At 57.4% G+C, this 15,603-nt stretch overlaps 2 protein-coding genes across 4 annotated transcripts; one reads left to right on the forward strand and one right to left on the reverse strand.

The window, feature by feature from the left end:
• Nucleotides 1-675: 675 nt before the first annotated feature.
• On the forward strand, nt 676-8,104 carry B4GALNT1 (beta-1,4-N-acetyl-galactosaminyltransferase 1). 3 transcript variants are annotated; one of them, XM_060112344.1, is made up of 12 exons: nt 676-735; nt 1,487-1,580; nt 2,172-2,390; nt 2,929-3,093; nt 3,223-3,329; nt 3,797-3,837; nt 3,985-4,165; nt 5,166-5,264; nt 5,414-5,604; nt 6,093-6,233; nt 6,483-6,723; nt 7,351-8,104. In XM_060112344.1, the coding sequence occupies exons 3-12, from the start codon at nt 2,173-2,175 to the stop codon at nt 7,566-7,568; spliced, it is 1,602 nt and encodes a 533-aa protein (XP_059968327.1). In that variant the 5' UTR covers nt 676-735; nt 1,487-1,580; nt 2,172; the 3' UTR covers nt 7,569-8,104. The 3 variants fall into 3 exon arrangements, with proteins under 3 accessions (XP_059968327.1, XP_059968328.1, XP_059968330.1); XM_060112345.1 differs by lacking the exon at nt 676-735 and having other exon boundaries at nt 1,244-1,580; XM_060112347.1 differs by lacking the exons at nt 676-735; nt 1,487-1,580 and having other exon boundaries at nt 2,158-2,390; nt 6,432-6,723.
• A 159-nt stretch (nt 8,105-8,263) lies between these two features.
• LOC132498441 (solute carrier family 26 member 10-like) lies at nt 8,264-15,196 on the reverse strand. Its single transcript, XM_060112062.1, has 18 exons — nt 14,854-15,196; nt 14,275-14,385; nt 13,554-13,711; nt 13,198-13,362; nt 12,786-12,938; nt 11,975-12,057; nt 11,678-11,825; nt 11,454-11,567; nt 10,404-10,481; nt 10,219-10,314; nt 9,701-9,807; nt 9,520-9,589; nt 9,331-9,447; nt 9,157-9,190; nt 8,995-9,077; nt 8,839-8,893; nt 8,615-8,721; nt 8,264-8,302 (listed from the first exon to the last, which is right to left on the reverse strand). Exons 1-18 carry the CDS (start codon nt 15,194-15,196, stop codon nt 8,264-8,266), a joined length of 2,061 nt encoding a protein of 686 aa, XP_059968045.1.
• Between the last annotated feature and the right edge of the window lie 407 nt (nt 15,197-15,603).

A 15,603-nucleotide genomic window follows, 5' to 3' on the forward strand; every position in this document is an offset into this window, starting at 1 on the left:
TTGGTCCAAGGCATGTGGGATCTTAGCTCCCTGACCAGGGATTGAACCTGCACCCCTGCACTGGAAGGTGAAGTCTCAACCACTGGACAGCCAGGGAAGTCCCCATTTTTTCTTACTGATGTTTTAGAGCTCTTAAGAAAAGCAGACCTTTACCTGTCTTACATGTTGCAAATACTTTTTCACAGTTTGTCATTTCTCTCTCTCGTTTGTTTATAGAAATTTTTTCACTCGAGTTTTTTATATATCTTGATATTAAATATTTTTGTATATTTTTATATATCTCTTCCCCACTCCAAGACTATAAAAAACAAAACAAACTCCATGAATTATTTTACTGCTCTTTGTGATTTCACTTTTAATACTAAAATACTTGATAGATCTGGAATTTATTTTGGTGTAAGGAGGGTGAGAATCGCACTTTTCTCCCAGCTGATTAGTCATTTCTTTGTACACAATTCATCCAATAATCCGTCCTTCCCTCTCCCCGTCCCCACATTTTCATTGTTTTACATTTCTTATTATATCTTTTTTCCCTATTAAATCGTGACATCTTTTATTAGAACCGTGGAACCACGGAACTTAGGGCAGCGTCAAGAACCAGCTACAAAGAAGGGAGTCTACAGGTCTGCAGCTTGCACGCAGAACTACAGCCAATCTAGCCACTGTTTGGGGTTTCTTTCCTCCCGCAACAAGGAGCAGTCAGAAGAAGCAGGCCCTTGTATTGCTGAGTGTTTGGTACATCACTGAGTGTTCGTTAGATAACTGGGGTTGGGGGTTGGGGGGTGGGGGAGGCGAGGATGGGAGGGAGGCTGTGAACCTGTCTTTCTTAGCCAGGCATTTTTTTATTTTCCAGAGTCTTGTCTGTCTTCCTTTATCTCACCCTAAGTACCCAAATCTTCCTTGAAATGGGGTTACAGGGCGTCTCCGCCCCAGCTCTTCCCGAAGCCCTTGTCTCCTGTCCTTGCCTACAGTCTAGACGAGAGGGCGGCTCCAAACGTATAGGGAATAGAGTGACTGGGATCGGGGTCAGGCGGGGAAGATGCCAGGGTTCGGAGGCGAAGGGCTGGAGGGGGAGGGGGGGGTGGAGAGAAGGACCTGCGCTCGGCGCGCGCTTCGCGCCCCCGCAATGTCCTCGGCGCCCGCCAGAAGGCGCCCCAGCGCTCTCCTTCCCCGCGCGTAGCCGGATCCTCCGCCGCAACCAGCCCGGGAGCTGAGCCGCGCGGCACCGCGAACTGAAGAGCCGGGCGGCGGCCCGACCTCTCCCGGCCCGGCAAGTGGAACAGGGTACCGGGGAGCCCCGGATTTGTTTCTGGGACTGGGGTGCGGCGTTTCTCGACTCCGATTCCCACCCCCGCAGGAAACGCCCAGAACCACCCCAGCGCCTTGGTCTACAAAGCCCGGAGAGTCCGAAGGCGGGAGGGGTCGGGCGCGCTCGGGAGGCAAGAGGATCCCCCTCACTCAGCCTCACACCCGACTCCCCCATCAGGCCGCCTCCAGCCCCATGAGGACCCCCAGGCCGGAGCTGAGAGCCTGGCGCAGCCCGGACCGAAATCTTGCGGCGGCCTCAGAGCGTTAGACAGGTCAGTGCCCGGGCGGGATGAGGGGCCGAGCGGAGGCGGGAGGAGGCGCGCACGCCGGTCCACCTTGACCCCCCGCACAGCTTCCCGAGGCCACTCACGGGGTCACCTCCGCCGGGGCCACCCAGTAGCGCGGGCGTGATTCTGCATTTTTCATGACAGGCAAGGTGTGGCGCTGCCCTCTGCAGCCCAGCCGGGGCCAGGTAGCACTCGGACTGAGGGGTTGGGGGATGCGCGGGCCAGAGGAGGTGGCGGGCTCGGGAACATCCGCTATTCTAATAAAATGGTGCTCTTCTACTTATGAGCCGCCGCATCGAAACCACTACCTCCAACATTCTCTTGCTTCAAGATGCCCGGCCTCGGGCGTGAGAGGAAAGCGAGATGCGGGAGAGGGAGAGAAGAAAGGAGGCCGGGAGACCCGAGGCCCGGGGAGTGAGGGGAGGGGGACAGGGGTACCGATTCGCTATGCAAATTCTGGCGCGCGAGATGTGGAGAGTCCCGGGTGGCTGGCAGGAGCCTCCGGAAGCGCGGGGGTCCCAACCCACGCCTTCGCTCCCCACCTTTCTCACTCTCCCACCCCTACCGCCCACCCAGGATGCGGCTGGGCCGCCGGGCCCTCTGTGTGCTGGTCCTGCTGCTCGCCTGCGCCTCGCTGGGGCTCCTGTACGCGAGCACCCGGGTCGCGCCGGGCCTCCAGGCACCTCTTGCGCTGTGGACGCCCCTGCAGGGCAACCCCAGGCCAGAATTGCCAGGTCTTGCCCCGGAGCCCCGGTACGCACACATCCCAGTCAGGATCAAGGAGCAAGTGGTGGGGTGAGTGCAAGGAGTCGTGGTACCGGCACGGCACTCGCTGGGGGGTGGCGTGGGAAGCTCTCATTTCCTCCACTGCTGAGCTCTGATGCCTGGCTCCCCCGACTGGTTGCAGAGGGGTGAAGTGGGAGGTGGAGGGGGCCACTGAGTCTTGTGCTGGCGGGGGGACAAATCTGCCCTCCAAGAACCTTGTCACGGTATGGGGAAGGGAGGGTTGCGTGCAGTCAGGGGAGGGCCCTGACTTTCTGAGTCCTGGTGATTCCCTATGAAAGGAGAGTCCAGGTGGGGCCCTAATGGTGTGTAGGCAACTCTGAACACCTAGAAATTGGCCCTATTCTACACCTCTGTAAAATCCAGATTTAGGGGATGGGTCATCCCTTTGGTGGTTCCTCCTCCTGGGAACTATTTGAAGAGCTGTGTTTAAGGGGACAGATTTTGGATGGACAGGGTGGAAAGGCCAAGATGTAGGTCCTGTGTAAATGCTCTGTGGGATGAGTGAGCTGCATGGCTGGGCTCTGAGGACCCTTCCTCCCGGCTCCAGGCTGCTGTCCACAAACAATTGCAGTTGTGAGTCCAGTGGGGGGAGCCTTCACCTCCCCTTCCAGAGGCAGGTCCAAGCCATTGACTTCACCAAGGCCTTTGACCCTGAGGAGCTGAGGGTTGCATCTGCCTTGAGGGAGCAGGAGTTCCAGGCCTTCCTTTCAAGGTACCAGTGGGAAAGGAGGGCATGACTCTGTAGGGGGAGAGCAGGGGGAAGCCTGGAGGGTGGGTGTGGCAGGAGGGAGCACCGTCTCCCCCTGACTGCTCCTCTGTCCTCCCCCTCCTTCACTGCCAGGAGCCAGTCTGCTGCTGACCAGCTGCTCATAGCCCCTGCCAACTCCCCACTACAGTACCCCCTGCAGGGTGTGGAGGTCCAGCCCCTCAGGAGCATCTTGGTGCCAGGTGGGCAGAACGGTCCTAGGGGATGACCTAAGCCACGGTGGGGGATGGCAGAGCCCAGGTTGGGTGAGGAAGAATGAGGGAAGATTGGAATGGGAGGTGGGGGACTTCTGATGAAAGGGAGACTTGAGGTCAGGGAGGGCTCATGAGGTGGGAGATGGGGACAGAAGGGACTCTAAGATTGTCAGGAATTGTAGAAGACAGTGACTAGAGAGGTTTGGGGAGAAGGGTCTATTCTTGCTGACTGGCCGAAGTTAGGTGGACAGGTAGGGCAGGCAACAGAAGAGCTACTGCTTTGATGGGAAGGAGTAAAAAATCAGTTACTCTAGGCTATGCCCCACAATGTGCCCTGCTGTGGCCTCAACAAGAGGGATGCATGAGAAATTCTGTGCTGTGTGTGGTGAAAGAGGGAAGAGAAAATGAGGAATTCCAGATTGTCTGTGATTTTGATCCCCTCTCCTTCCTCCCAGGACTGAGCCTGCAGGCCACTTCTGGTCAGGAGGTATACCAGGTGAGAAGAAACAGGAGGGCGAGGAGGCCAGGTGGGCATTAAGGATGCCGGGAGGGCACCAAGGCTGCCAAAGGAGGGATGGAGGAACCAGGGAGGCAAGAGGCGGGTCTGGGGCCTCACCCTGCACTCTCCAATCCCCTCTCCCAGGTGAACCTGACTGCCTCTTTGGGCACCTGGGACGTGGCAGGGGAAGTGACTGGAGTGACTCTCACTGGAGAGGGGCAGCCAGATCTCACCCTCGCCAGCCCAGGGCTGGACCAACTCAACCGGCAGCTGCAACTGGTCACTTATAGTAGCCGAAGCTACCAGGCAAACACAGCAGACATAGGTGAGAGGCCCAGGTGGAGGTAGTAACAGGCTGGGTGAACACAGGGAACCCAGAAAGGCAGGAGCGAGCAAGTGGCAGAGGGTGTGGGAGACACTCGGGCGATGGCCAGCGCTGCCCAGCCACACAATGGGCATTTCAGCTGGGCCAGCAGGGCCAGGGAGGGAGAGAAGGGGCCTTTGTTCATCTGGGGCTGGAGCAGGCCAGAGGGAAACCCGAGCCTTGGGTGTGTCCCCCCTTCAGGCCAACCATGGGGGCCCCAGGAAGTGACCTGCCCCAGGAGCCAGAAGACTCAAGCTCTATTCCCAGCCCACCACTTACTAGAGGGCAAAGGGCTTTATCTCCCAGAGCCCCCATTTCTCCTCTAGCAAAAGGGGCATAACACAGCCCTCCTGCTTCTCTCCAAGGCTTCTATAACAAACCTACTCCCACTTTGGAGCCTTTGCACTTGCTGTTCCCTCTGCCTAGAATGCTCTTCCTGCCGATTTTTGCATAGCTGGCTCCTTCCTATCATTTGGATCTCAGCTCAAATGGCTCCTCTTCACTATCACATTACTTGTCTTATTTTCTATTCAATACTTATCTGTATCTGAATTTTCTTACTTACTTAGCCTGGAACCAGACTGACTAGGTTCCTATCCCAACTTTGTTGCTTAATAGTTGGGTAATTATGGACATGTTAACTTCTCTGGGCCTTCTTTTTCTGTAGTAGGAATCTACTTAATAGGGCTACTGTGAGCATTAAATGAGTTCATATATTTAAGGTAATTTTAAAAGTGCCTAGCACATAGTAAATGCTCAGTAAAAGTTAGCTTTTAATGAACTCTTTTATCATCTTTCTCCCACCCATTAAAATGTAAGTTCCACGGGGATAAGAACCTTGCATTCTTGTCTAACAGGGCCTAGAAAAGTGCTACACAGAGTAGGCGCTTAAATATTGATTTACTGAAAAGACAATGTTGTCCAAGCCCTAGGGGCCACATCTCATGTCCTTTCTTCCCAGTCCGGTTCTCCACCGAGGGACACGAAGTTGCCTTCACCATACGCATAAGACACCCACCCAGCCCTCAGCTGTACCCACCTGGGTCTCTACCCCTGGGAGGTGAGACTGGTGTGCTCAGGGACATAGATCCAGCCCTGATGGGGAGCAAGTTGGGAGAGGGCGACAAGTTGGGAGACATCCCTGGGAGATGTCTTCCTGCTCTTCACTCCCTACTCTCCTCTGCACCTAACCCTGCCCCTCACTCCCAGCCCAGTACAACATCAGCGCTCTGGTCACCATTGCCACTAAGACCTTCCTTCGTTACAATCGGCTACGGGCACTCATCGCCAGCATCCGCCGCTTCTACCCGACAGTCACAGTGGTAATCGCCGACGACAGCGACAAGCCAGAGAGCATTAGAGGTCCCCACATCGAGCACTATCTCATGCCTTTTGGCAAGGTGCGCAGCCAACGAGGCTGAACGTGCGCCACAGGGCACCGGGAGGGGGCGCACCCTCAGTCTGCAGTCTCCAGAGTAGTGATTCCAGGATTACCTGCCTCAGAATCACTGAGGCGCCTGTTAAACATGAGGATTTCTGGAATGTAAACTCCATGGGAGCAGGAATCGTGTGTCTTACTAGCGCTGCATTCTGAGAATGGTGCTTAGCACCTAGTGGGGGGCTTAGTAAATAGTTGATGAATGAATGAACGCATGGATTAAATGCATTCCAATACCCTCCCCCAGAACACTGACTCAGCGCCTCGCACAAGTGGGAAATGCATTTTTTACCTAGCTCCCGGCCATTCGTTTGTTTGAAGAATGGGGATAGGCTCGAAAGTTTGAAGAGGGGGATAGGCTGTTGAGAGGGGTCAGGAATGAGGAGGAAATGTGGCAGAGGGCCACGTGCTATCTCGACAGCATCGCCAACCGGACTTACCCTTCCCCAGGGCTGGTTCGCAGGCCGGAACCTGGCCGTATCCCAAGTAACCACCAAGTACGTGCTGTGGGTGGACGACGACTTCGTCTTCACGGCGCGGACACGACTGGAGAGGCTTGTGGACGTGCTGGAGCGGACGCCGCTGGACCTGGTAGGGGAGGGGCCTTGAGATGTAGGGTGGGAGGAGGGCCTTCGGCAGACTAGCCGCGGCCGGCCGGTAGACCCGACTGAGGGCAGCCAGCCCTGGGACGGGAGGGGACGACGAAGCGGAGCCTGGGGCACCATCTGGGTCCTGCAGGGGAGAAGCGGTAAAGGACAGGGCAGGAGAGCCGCCCTGGGTGGGGGAGAGGATCCCCTTCCGGTCCGCGCCCTGCCTGCAGCCGTCCTCCCGCCCCGGCAGGTGGGGGGCGCGGTACGCGAGATCTCCGGCTTCGCCACCACCTACCGGCAGCTGCTGAGCGTGGAGCCCGGCGCGCCAGGCCGCGGGAACTGCCTCCGGCAGAAGCGCGGCTTCCACCACGAGCTCGTCGGCTTCCCAGGGTGCGTGGTCACCGACGGCGTGGTCAACTTCTTCCTGGCGCGCACTGACAAGGTGCGCGAGGTCGGCTTTGACCCGCGCCTCAGCCGCGTGGCGCACCTGGGTGAGTGGCACCCCCTCCTGGCCGGGCCCGGCAGGGACCCCGCGGGGCGCTGGGCTGGGCTCGGTGCAGTAAGGCGCCAAGGGCCCTGGGTACTACTCCCCGACTACCCCCGCGGAGCCCACGGCTGCTACCGGGGCCCCTAGAGTAGTTCTACGAAGATTTACCAAGACCTGTGCCCGGGCTAGAGAGAGAGCTTCCACCCTCCCAGCCCCGACCATCATTTAAACATCCACAGCCAGTACAACTGCTGGGTCCGTCTTGAGCTTCCCCACCACTGTCACCTGCACCTTTATCTCGCTCCCAGCCGTATCCCCTGGTTCAGACCACCTCGGAGCAGCCCACTGGGCATTTATTGAACCTCTGCGTGTGTGTGTTGAGGGCGGGGCAGGGAGGGGCGGGGGGTGGGGCGGAGGATCAGTTTTCAAAGCACAAGGTAAGGATATTGACTCCATTTTACACAAGAGTAAAACTAAGACTCAGAAGGGTTGATTTACATGCCTAAGGTCCTTAGAAATGGGGTCTTTGCATATGCACCCAGCATATCCCAAATCTCAGTTCTCCTTTAACGGTGGGGCCTCTGTATCCTCAAGACCCTTCATTGTGTACTCGCCTTTCCTCCACCCCCAGAATTCTTCCTGGATGGACTTGGTTCTCTTCGGGTGGGCTCCTGCTCAGACGTTGTTGTGGATCATGCATCCAAGTTGAAGTTGCCTTGGACATCAAGGGATGCTAGGGCAGAGACTTATGCTCGGTACCGTTACCCGGGATCACTGGATGAAAGTCAGGTGGCCAAACACCGCCTGCTCTTCTTCAAACACCGGCTCCAGTGCATGACCGCAGAGTGACGGCCACGCGGGGCCTTCCAACTATCAGGCTGGGCCTACCTCCTTGCCCCTGCCAGGAATATCTAGCAAACCCCACCAGCCAGTGACCACTCCACTGACTGTCCCCAATCTCCTTCAGAACTTGATCCCAAATAGGGGCTTGTCCTGGCGACATTCCTCCTTTCTGCGAGTGCCCAGGGGCATGATGGAGCCATAACTCATCCCACAGCCAGTGCCAAGTCCTCCCCCCACCCCCTTCCCATAGGGCAGGAAGTGGGGGGTTGCTTTCCAAGTGCCAAAGAGCCCATGGGGACTCTAAAATCCTAAAGCGGAAACACTCTCCTCTCATCTCCTTGGGACCAAGGGGGTGGGGAAGCCCCCAGTATATATTCCCAGGGCTGGGCCTCCCTCGCATCCCTGGATCCAGGACTCTGTGCAGCGACTGCAGCCCCACCCCATGGAGAGAACTGGTGACGGGAGCTGGTGTGGGGACCAGTGAACATACAGGTGAAAGCCATTTTCAGTTGTGTCTCTGCAATGCTGTGCGCATGGAGGAACGGGGCACCAAGGGTCTGTGTGCAGACACCCAGACTCACTTCATGAACCCCAGACACTCTCAGCTTCATTTTATTAGTTACATTAAGTAAGGGGGCTCAGGGACCCTGGCCCTCCTCACACATATGCTGTTGGGACCCTCCATACTCCACGTGACCGGGTCAGACCCACACTGTGCAGGTCTTTGAACCAGTGAACTCCTGGAAAAGGGAAGGGACATGTCAGAAGTAGATTAGGTGCTCCCCTCCCTCACCCAAGAGTTGGCCGCCCTCTCAGGAGTACACCGCCTGCTTTGGAACCTTAGTTCCTCAGTTCTTCACCCACAGCTGGGCCCAGTCTCCCTGGTTTAGTCTTATAGAGACTAACCACTTCATCCCCACCCCTTTCCTTCATCTCCCTCCTCAGCCCCCTTCACAGATCCCTCTGTCTGGGTCTTCAGTCGCTGACTCACACCTCCTTTGCCATAGCCCAGCACCTCCTGGCTTCCACTCCCGTTGCTACTCCCGCCTCACCAGTCTCTCCAGGGCATATGCAGCTGCATCCTGGACACTCACAAACAGCTGTTCTGGGGTCACTCTATCCAGGAGTCCCGCCTGGGTCAGTGTCCCCAGCACTGAGGCTGTGTGGAGAAGGGGTCAGGCTCTCAGGGCCTACAACTACACCGTGTCCTCTTCCTTCCCCCCAAAGCGTCCAGTCACTCCCCAGCCTCCAGATCCCTCCATCCTCCACATCTCACCATTACACTGAGCCAGGAGAAGATGGATCCCAGCATCTCGGCATCGGCTGGCCAGCTACGTGGGGCGGGGGGTGGGGAGGGCAGGGGCTTAAATCCTATATCAGAGAGTATTCGTGGGACAAGGGGACTTTCTCCTTAACCTACCCTCTCCCTCACCTGAACCACTTCTCTGGCCCCTGCAGCGTCTGCAAAGGTGACGCCACTGCAGTCTAGGACTACCACTCTGACAGGCTCAGCAACTAGGATGGCAGAAGGCAGGAGTACCCAGATGCCTCCACGGGTCGTGCCCAAATCTCCCTCATTGTCATCCCATCTCACCTGCGTCAGGTGGGCCATCTGTCTTTGGAGCCTCCTGTGAGTAGAAAGGGGTAGTCACCGTCTCTGAGACAGAAGCACGAACATGCACCCCTTGAGCACAATGACCCCCCTCAGAACACCCACCTGTCTCCCACCCCCAAAGAAGCCACACTCCCCTTTGACCAAGTCCCTCACCTTGCCTCCTTCTCCAAGCCCCAGATGCCACTCCAGGATGCGACGAAACTGCCCACGGGTCCCAAAGTAGAGCGGTGTTGGATAGCTCAGGATGCAGAGCCCTGGGACCTGGAGGAGCTAAGGGGTCAGAGGGTCAGTGAAACATCCGAGTCTAATCTTCCCTTCCTTCTTTGGCTGTAGCCCACCCACCTTGTGACTCTCTCTGAGTGGCCTGTAGAGCTCTGTCCCCTCAGCCAGTCCAAGTGCCAGGCACTGTACCCTGGGCAGGAAGCTGGGGTCAGATTCCCAGCCTGACCTGGCTGGAGAGTCACCCCAAGCACTCTTTTCTCTTCCCTCCTCTTATCTTGACTCCCCTCATCTCTACTCCCACCTCTGGGTTCGGCAGACCACAGTCATCATGGAGAAGACCACACCTACAGCCAGGCCCAGGTCCACACTCAGGGTCACGACAGCCACCCATGTGACCATCCACACAGCCTGCAGGACATGGATGGGAGCGAAATGACCAAAAGAAATGCCAGGCCATCACTGCCAGGGAAAGGGGTCCAGGGGCAGTAACTGCCAGGGCAAGTGATGGGGAGGGATGGCCCGGGAGAAAGTAGAAACAATGACAGAAGGAAGGAATGGGATGGACCTAATAGGGGATACACACCAAATGTAATGACCCCAGACCTTGAACCATCTGGGGAGTTACAAATATTCAGGTCTGAAGAGGTTCAAGCTCCACCCTTCACCTTGTCTCTGAGTAAAGGGATTAGGAGGTATACATGTTGGGAGTGGGTGGGTTGCAGAACTTAGGACTGGGACAATTAGCTTCGACCAAGGGCAGAGGCTGGGGACGCTGGTAAATGGGAGGGGGCATCCGAGGGTAATGCTGCCATTTCTCACAAAGTCCACGCGGCTGATGCGCCATAGTTGTGGAAGTTCTTGCATCTGGAAGAACATCTGGCGCATGCTGGAGATGTTGATGCAGGCCAAGACAGCCTTGGGGCAGAGGAGGTAAGCTGACCACCCCAGTGTGCAGGGATGTCGCCACCCCTCCCAGCCACCCCTCCATCTCCTCTGCTGCTTACCTTGGGCAGATAGTAGAAGAGGGGCCCCAGCCACAGCAGGACAGACAGGACAACCATACAGGAGAAGAGGCCTGCCAGCTAGAGGGAAGGAGGGACGGAAGCAAAGAAGGGAGGGAACCTCACCCACCCCCGCGTGAGAGTTGGTCTCCCTGCCTACTCTGCCTCATCCTCCTTGGAAGTTTCCCTCCTCCCAAAGCCCCTTCCACACTGATGTTCCTCACCCCTCAACCCCCTTCTTGATATTCTGCTGCTCACACCTACCTTTCCCCTCCCCCAATTAAATGCCTGTCATTTGCTGGTCTGCCCCAAGATGTAGTTCAACATCCCTATTTTTGTAGCCGACCTCCATCTTTTTTAAAAATTTTATTGGAGTATAGTTGATTTACAATGTTGTGTTAGTTTCTGCTGTACAGCAAAGTGAATCAGTCATACATATACATATATCCATTCTTTTTTAGATTCTTTTCCCATAGTCATTACGGAGTATTGAGTAGAGTTCCCTGTGCTATACAGTAGGTCCTTATTAGCTATCTATTTTTATATATAGCAGTGTGTATATGTCAATCCCAATCTCCCAACTTATCCCTCCCCCACCAGCCTACCTTCTTCTTAAAAGCCACTGGTGGATGACCCTAAAAGCAGGCTAATCACATGCTTAGGGCACCAACAAAGTACAGGAAACCAAAAATATTAGGGAGAGACTTTGGTATGTGATATTTCTTTTTAAAAGAAAATGTCCCCACAAGGAAAAACACCAGAATTTTGTTTCTTAAATTTATTTTCCAGATTAGTATTGTTCTTATTTTGAACAACATATAGGGCACCATAAACTTTTTCAGTGCTTAGAGTCTACAAAGGTCTTAATGGACCTTTCTTCTCTTCTATACCTCCTACCCAGGTAATCCCATCTCCTCACTCACCTTCCCTCACAGAATTCCATCCTTCTCTATAGAGCTGCCAACTGGGGATCTGCCAATCTTCCACTTGTTCCACCACCACCCAACCTGGATGCCCCTCCCCGCTTCTCCTCACCCAGGGACGTGCTCTTACCTGTGTGTTCCCACCAGCATCCACTAGTAGGCTGGTTGTGGCCAACGTGGCCGAGTTGGGAAAGCAAGAGAAGAGGGAGGAGATGAGGTTGGAGACACCATGTGCAAAGAGCTCCTGGAGGGATGCAGTGAGATGAAGAGGCGACAAAGGCATGGCTGGGAGGAGGGAATCACATTAGGGGGCTGTCTCCTGAACGAGGTTGGGGTCCTCACTCAAAGTCACACCTGGTTGGAATCAATAGTGTAGCTGTACTTGTCTGCATAGATGGAGGCCAGGGAGGCAGACACTGCGAAGGTAACCAGTGCCATGGGCAACGAGTCGGCCAGAATCCTGGGCAGCTCAGCCAGGCTGGGGAGGAGAGGCTGGGGAAATCTAGAGAGAGAGGAATCCATGGTGAGGATGGGTTGGGTATAACAAGGATACGAGCGAGAGAGAGGAAATAGCATAGGGCAGGACAGGGGAAGGTGTTGGGTGGGAGAGTTGTGAGAAAAGAAAACTGGTGCCTTTTCATTCTCTCTTACCCTCCGGGCAGCAATCCAACTATCTGGACGTTATATCTTGTGTCCAGGGAAGAGGTGAAGCAGAGCACGGAGGCCAGAAGCACCTGGGAAAGAGAGCAAATTAGAGCATGGGAGGAGATAGGCCCCTGGCAGATGCCAGAAGGAGCTCAATACGAGAGAGGATTGCAACGCAGGAGTAGGTGGTTGCAGGAGCCCAGCAACTGGGGTAGTTGGAGTGTTTTGGGGATGGGTGCCTAACAACTGGTTTAGAGTGAAGGGGAGTGGGGATGGGAAAGAAGAATGATGTATGCCTGGAGCTATGGAGAGAGATGGACAGGAGGAAGTGAGAGGGGGCTGCTATGAGGGATGGTGGATATCAAGAGGTACAATCGAGCCATTCTAAGCAGGGAAGCTGGGTTATATCAAGGGATATATGGGGTATCTGTGGAGACGAGGAGAGCCTGTTTAGTTGGGGAGAGAGAGAAATGTAGGTGGACGCAGGAAGGAGGATAAACGGTGAATTACAGTGCAGGACCGGTGAGGGGAGAGACGGGAGAGGAGGTGCCGTGGCGAGCGACGCCGCAAGGGGGCGCTGTAAGGAGGAAGAAGGCTTTCTAAGAGGCCTACAGCCGGCTTTTTGAGAGAAGGGGGGACGTTTGGGTGGGGGATTCCCGAGGGTCAAAGTGTTCTGGGAAGAGGCGTGGAAAAGTACACGTGTAAGCGGGACCTCTCATCTGTGACCTCTCTGCACTCCACGAGGGGGCGGCAGCGGCCAGTTCCTACAGGACGGGCAGGGTCTGTGCGGTGCACGGGGCTGGGACCCCATCCTCACCATGACGATTTCCCCTGGGATCGGGGTGGGTAGCCTGTCTCGGAACCTCACGTTCAATTCCTTGACGGGCACGAGCAGCGCCAGGCTGAGTGCCGAGACGGTCAGTTCGGCGGGACTGCTCCGCGGCAGCGCCGTCAGCACGGCGGCCAGCGTCTACGGGCAGGGGCAGTGAGCAGAGGTCCTGGGGCCAGGGTCGACTGCCCCCAGCGCGGACCCGCCAGACTGAGGCGAGGCCTCTCCTGGCTCCCATCAGGGCTTCCACCTCCTCAGCGACCCTCATTCAGCCACGTGGTTCTGACCTTTTCTCCGCCCGTGCCACACACTATCCCTCCACTCGCCCCCCTTCCTTTCTTTACGGGTTTCCCTCTTCCCGGGACCGCTAGAATACTCTTCGCTCTTCTCCCACCCTCACCTTGAAGAGAGCGAAGCAGCCGATCTGACGCGGGAGGGGCAACCCCAAAAGGCTAGGCAGTTGGGACACGAGCACGTGCAGGGCGGCCCCACTGGTCAGCGCCTTGACTACAGGCTCCGACAAAAAGGTGGCCAGGACGCCGAGCTGCAGCGCGAACATTCCCAGCTGCAGGGGAGAAGATGCGCCATCACTACTGGAGAAGGAGCAGACCAGCCCCGGCGCAGTGCACCAGTTTGTCCGCGCACCTCTCCCGCCTAGACCGGTGCTGGAGACTTGTCCCTCCCTCTCCCCTGGCTCAATTCCCCGGGCCCCCAGCGTGGATTCCCTCAGGGTCCTCCCCCAAGGTCCTCCCTCACCATCAGTGCCCCGCTCCCGAAGGCCATGGCCGCAGCCGCACCAACCCGCTGAGCATCCAGCTGTTCCCTCTCGATGCCGCTCAGGTTCCCCTCGAGGGGTTCAGGCACCAGCCGCTCCACGGCCGAGCCCGTCATAAGACTGAGTACCGCGAAAGTTCCTAGGGCCGGGGGACAAACGCAGAGATCACCAGCTGTGCCACCTGGGGCGCGGCAACAGCCCAGGCTTCGCGCTCTCCGCCCAGGATGCTGCCGTCAGACGCCCTCTCCTAGAAGGCTTGCTGCTCAGGTGAAGACTCTGGGGCCAAGAGCTGGTGCAGCAGCCCGGAACCAGCGGTGAGGGAGGAAAGGAGGGAGCACCCGCCGGGAAAAAACTGCTCCCAACTGCGTCCCTGCCCCCTCCTGCAGACGCCCTGGGGACTGCCTGCTCCTTTGGGCGACAGCGTATCTCCTCTCCCCTCTTCCAAGTCGTAGAGACGTTCATTTTAACCAAATTTCATGGAGAGGAAAAGTCCGAGTAAACTCCCGCCTCTTTGCACCCACTCAGCACCCGCAGCGAGCACTGCCTAGGTCAGAGGTTCACCGCAGTGTAGCGGCAGAGGCGGAAGGGAAGGTGGGGGGCGTGAAGACGGGAATAAGGGCGAGGGAGTTTACAAGAACGGAAGCCTCAAACCCCTGTCCTTTCCACCCCACAGAGGAGGAGAGGAGTCACTGGGTCACTCACCGGTGGACAGGTGTCTCCCAGTACCCAACAAGGTGTAGATGAGGACGGGAAAGAAAGAAGTGTAGAGTCCGAACACTGGGGGCACGGAGGTCAGGAGGGCAAAGGCCATGCCTGGGGGCGTAGTGGAAGGAAAGGTCTCCGGTGTGTGGGTTGGGGGCAGGGTGCCCAGCCTCCAGGACTGCCCTTCCCTTCCCGCACTCTTGGAGGCTGGCCCGGGGACTCTAAATCCCGCCACATGACGGAACTGAGGGGTTAACGGGCCTCGATGGGAGGTCGTGGGGCGGACAAGGTCAGAGATCTGTGTCGGCCGCGTCCTGGGGGGCAGGCGTCCGGCCTCTCTCCAGTTCCCTGAGCCGGACCGTGTCCAAGACTTCGCGCAGAATTGCACAGATGAGGGGAGCTGGGGGTGGAGATCTGATGGAGCTCCACTGTCCTTACCCAGAACTTGGCCTCAGGTCCCTGTCGCCGAGCCCTCAAACCACACTAACCCACCACTTCGCTCCCGGTTCCCAGGCCCCGTGCCAACCCGAAGCCCTCTAGAGCTTGGGCCCCTGACAGGCTGCTGCTGGCGCCGCTCACCCTGGGGCACGTGCACGATGCCCACGGTCACTCCGGCCACCGCATCCCCGAGCAGCCAGGCCCGCCAGCGGTAGTGGGGCAGCCAACGCAGCGGGGGCAGCCGCGCCCGCAGCAGGGGCCACGGCCCCGGTCCGGAACAGGCGCGGGCCCGCCGCCTCCAAAGCCGGCGCAGCCGCGACCAGCGGGGCTCCGCGAGTAGCTCGGGCTCCTGCTCTGCGTCCCCGAAGAGCTGCTGAAACCGGGCCTCGGTAAGAGGTTCCCTGAACTTGGCGCCCAGGGGGGACTTAAGGTCGGAGGCCTCTCCCGGACCTGGGCAGGTGCTGGCACCGGGTAGCCCACTCATTTTGCCCTCGGCCACCTCCAACTCCGCCCAGTCTTAAATACCCCTCCGCCCGCGGGCCCCGAGTCCCGCCTCCGCGAAGCTGGGTCCAATCCCGTCCCGGAGGGCGCCCTCTCTTGGGGACCTTCTACAGTCAGGAGCCGGCTGCGCCTTGGGGAGGGGGTGTCTCTACGTTAGGCGTTTCCTCAGACATCCTTGGACGGATCGCTCGCTCTGCAGCCTGCTATGGGGGGAGGGATGGCTGTGGAAAGGGGTAGGGGCCAGAGAGGTAGGGCAAAAGACAAACGCGCCCCATCACCCAACACCCACTATTTACCGCTCCTAGGTCTTTTGACTCCCGCCTTCTCGCTCCCGGTTCCTTTCCGCATCTGCACCTTGGGCGAAGACAGACGCTGACTCCTCTAGGGTTA

The sequence above is a fragment of the Mesoplodon densirostris genome, chromosome 11 (assembly GCF_025265405.1).
Source record: "Mesoplodon densirostris isolate mMesDen1 chromosome 11, mMesDen1 primary haplotype, whole genome shotgun sequence".
Taxonomy (NCBI): Eukaryota; Metazoa; Chordata; class Mammalia; order Artiodactyla; family Ziphiidae; genus Mesoplodon; species Mesoplodon densirostris.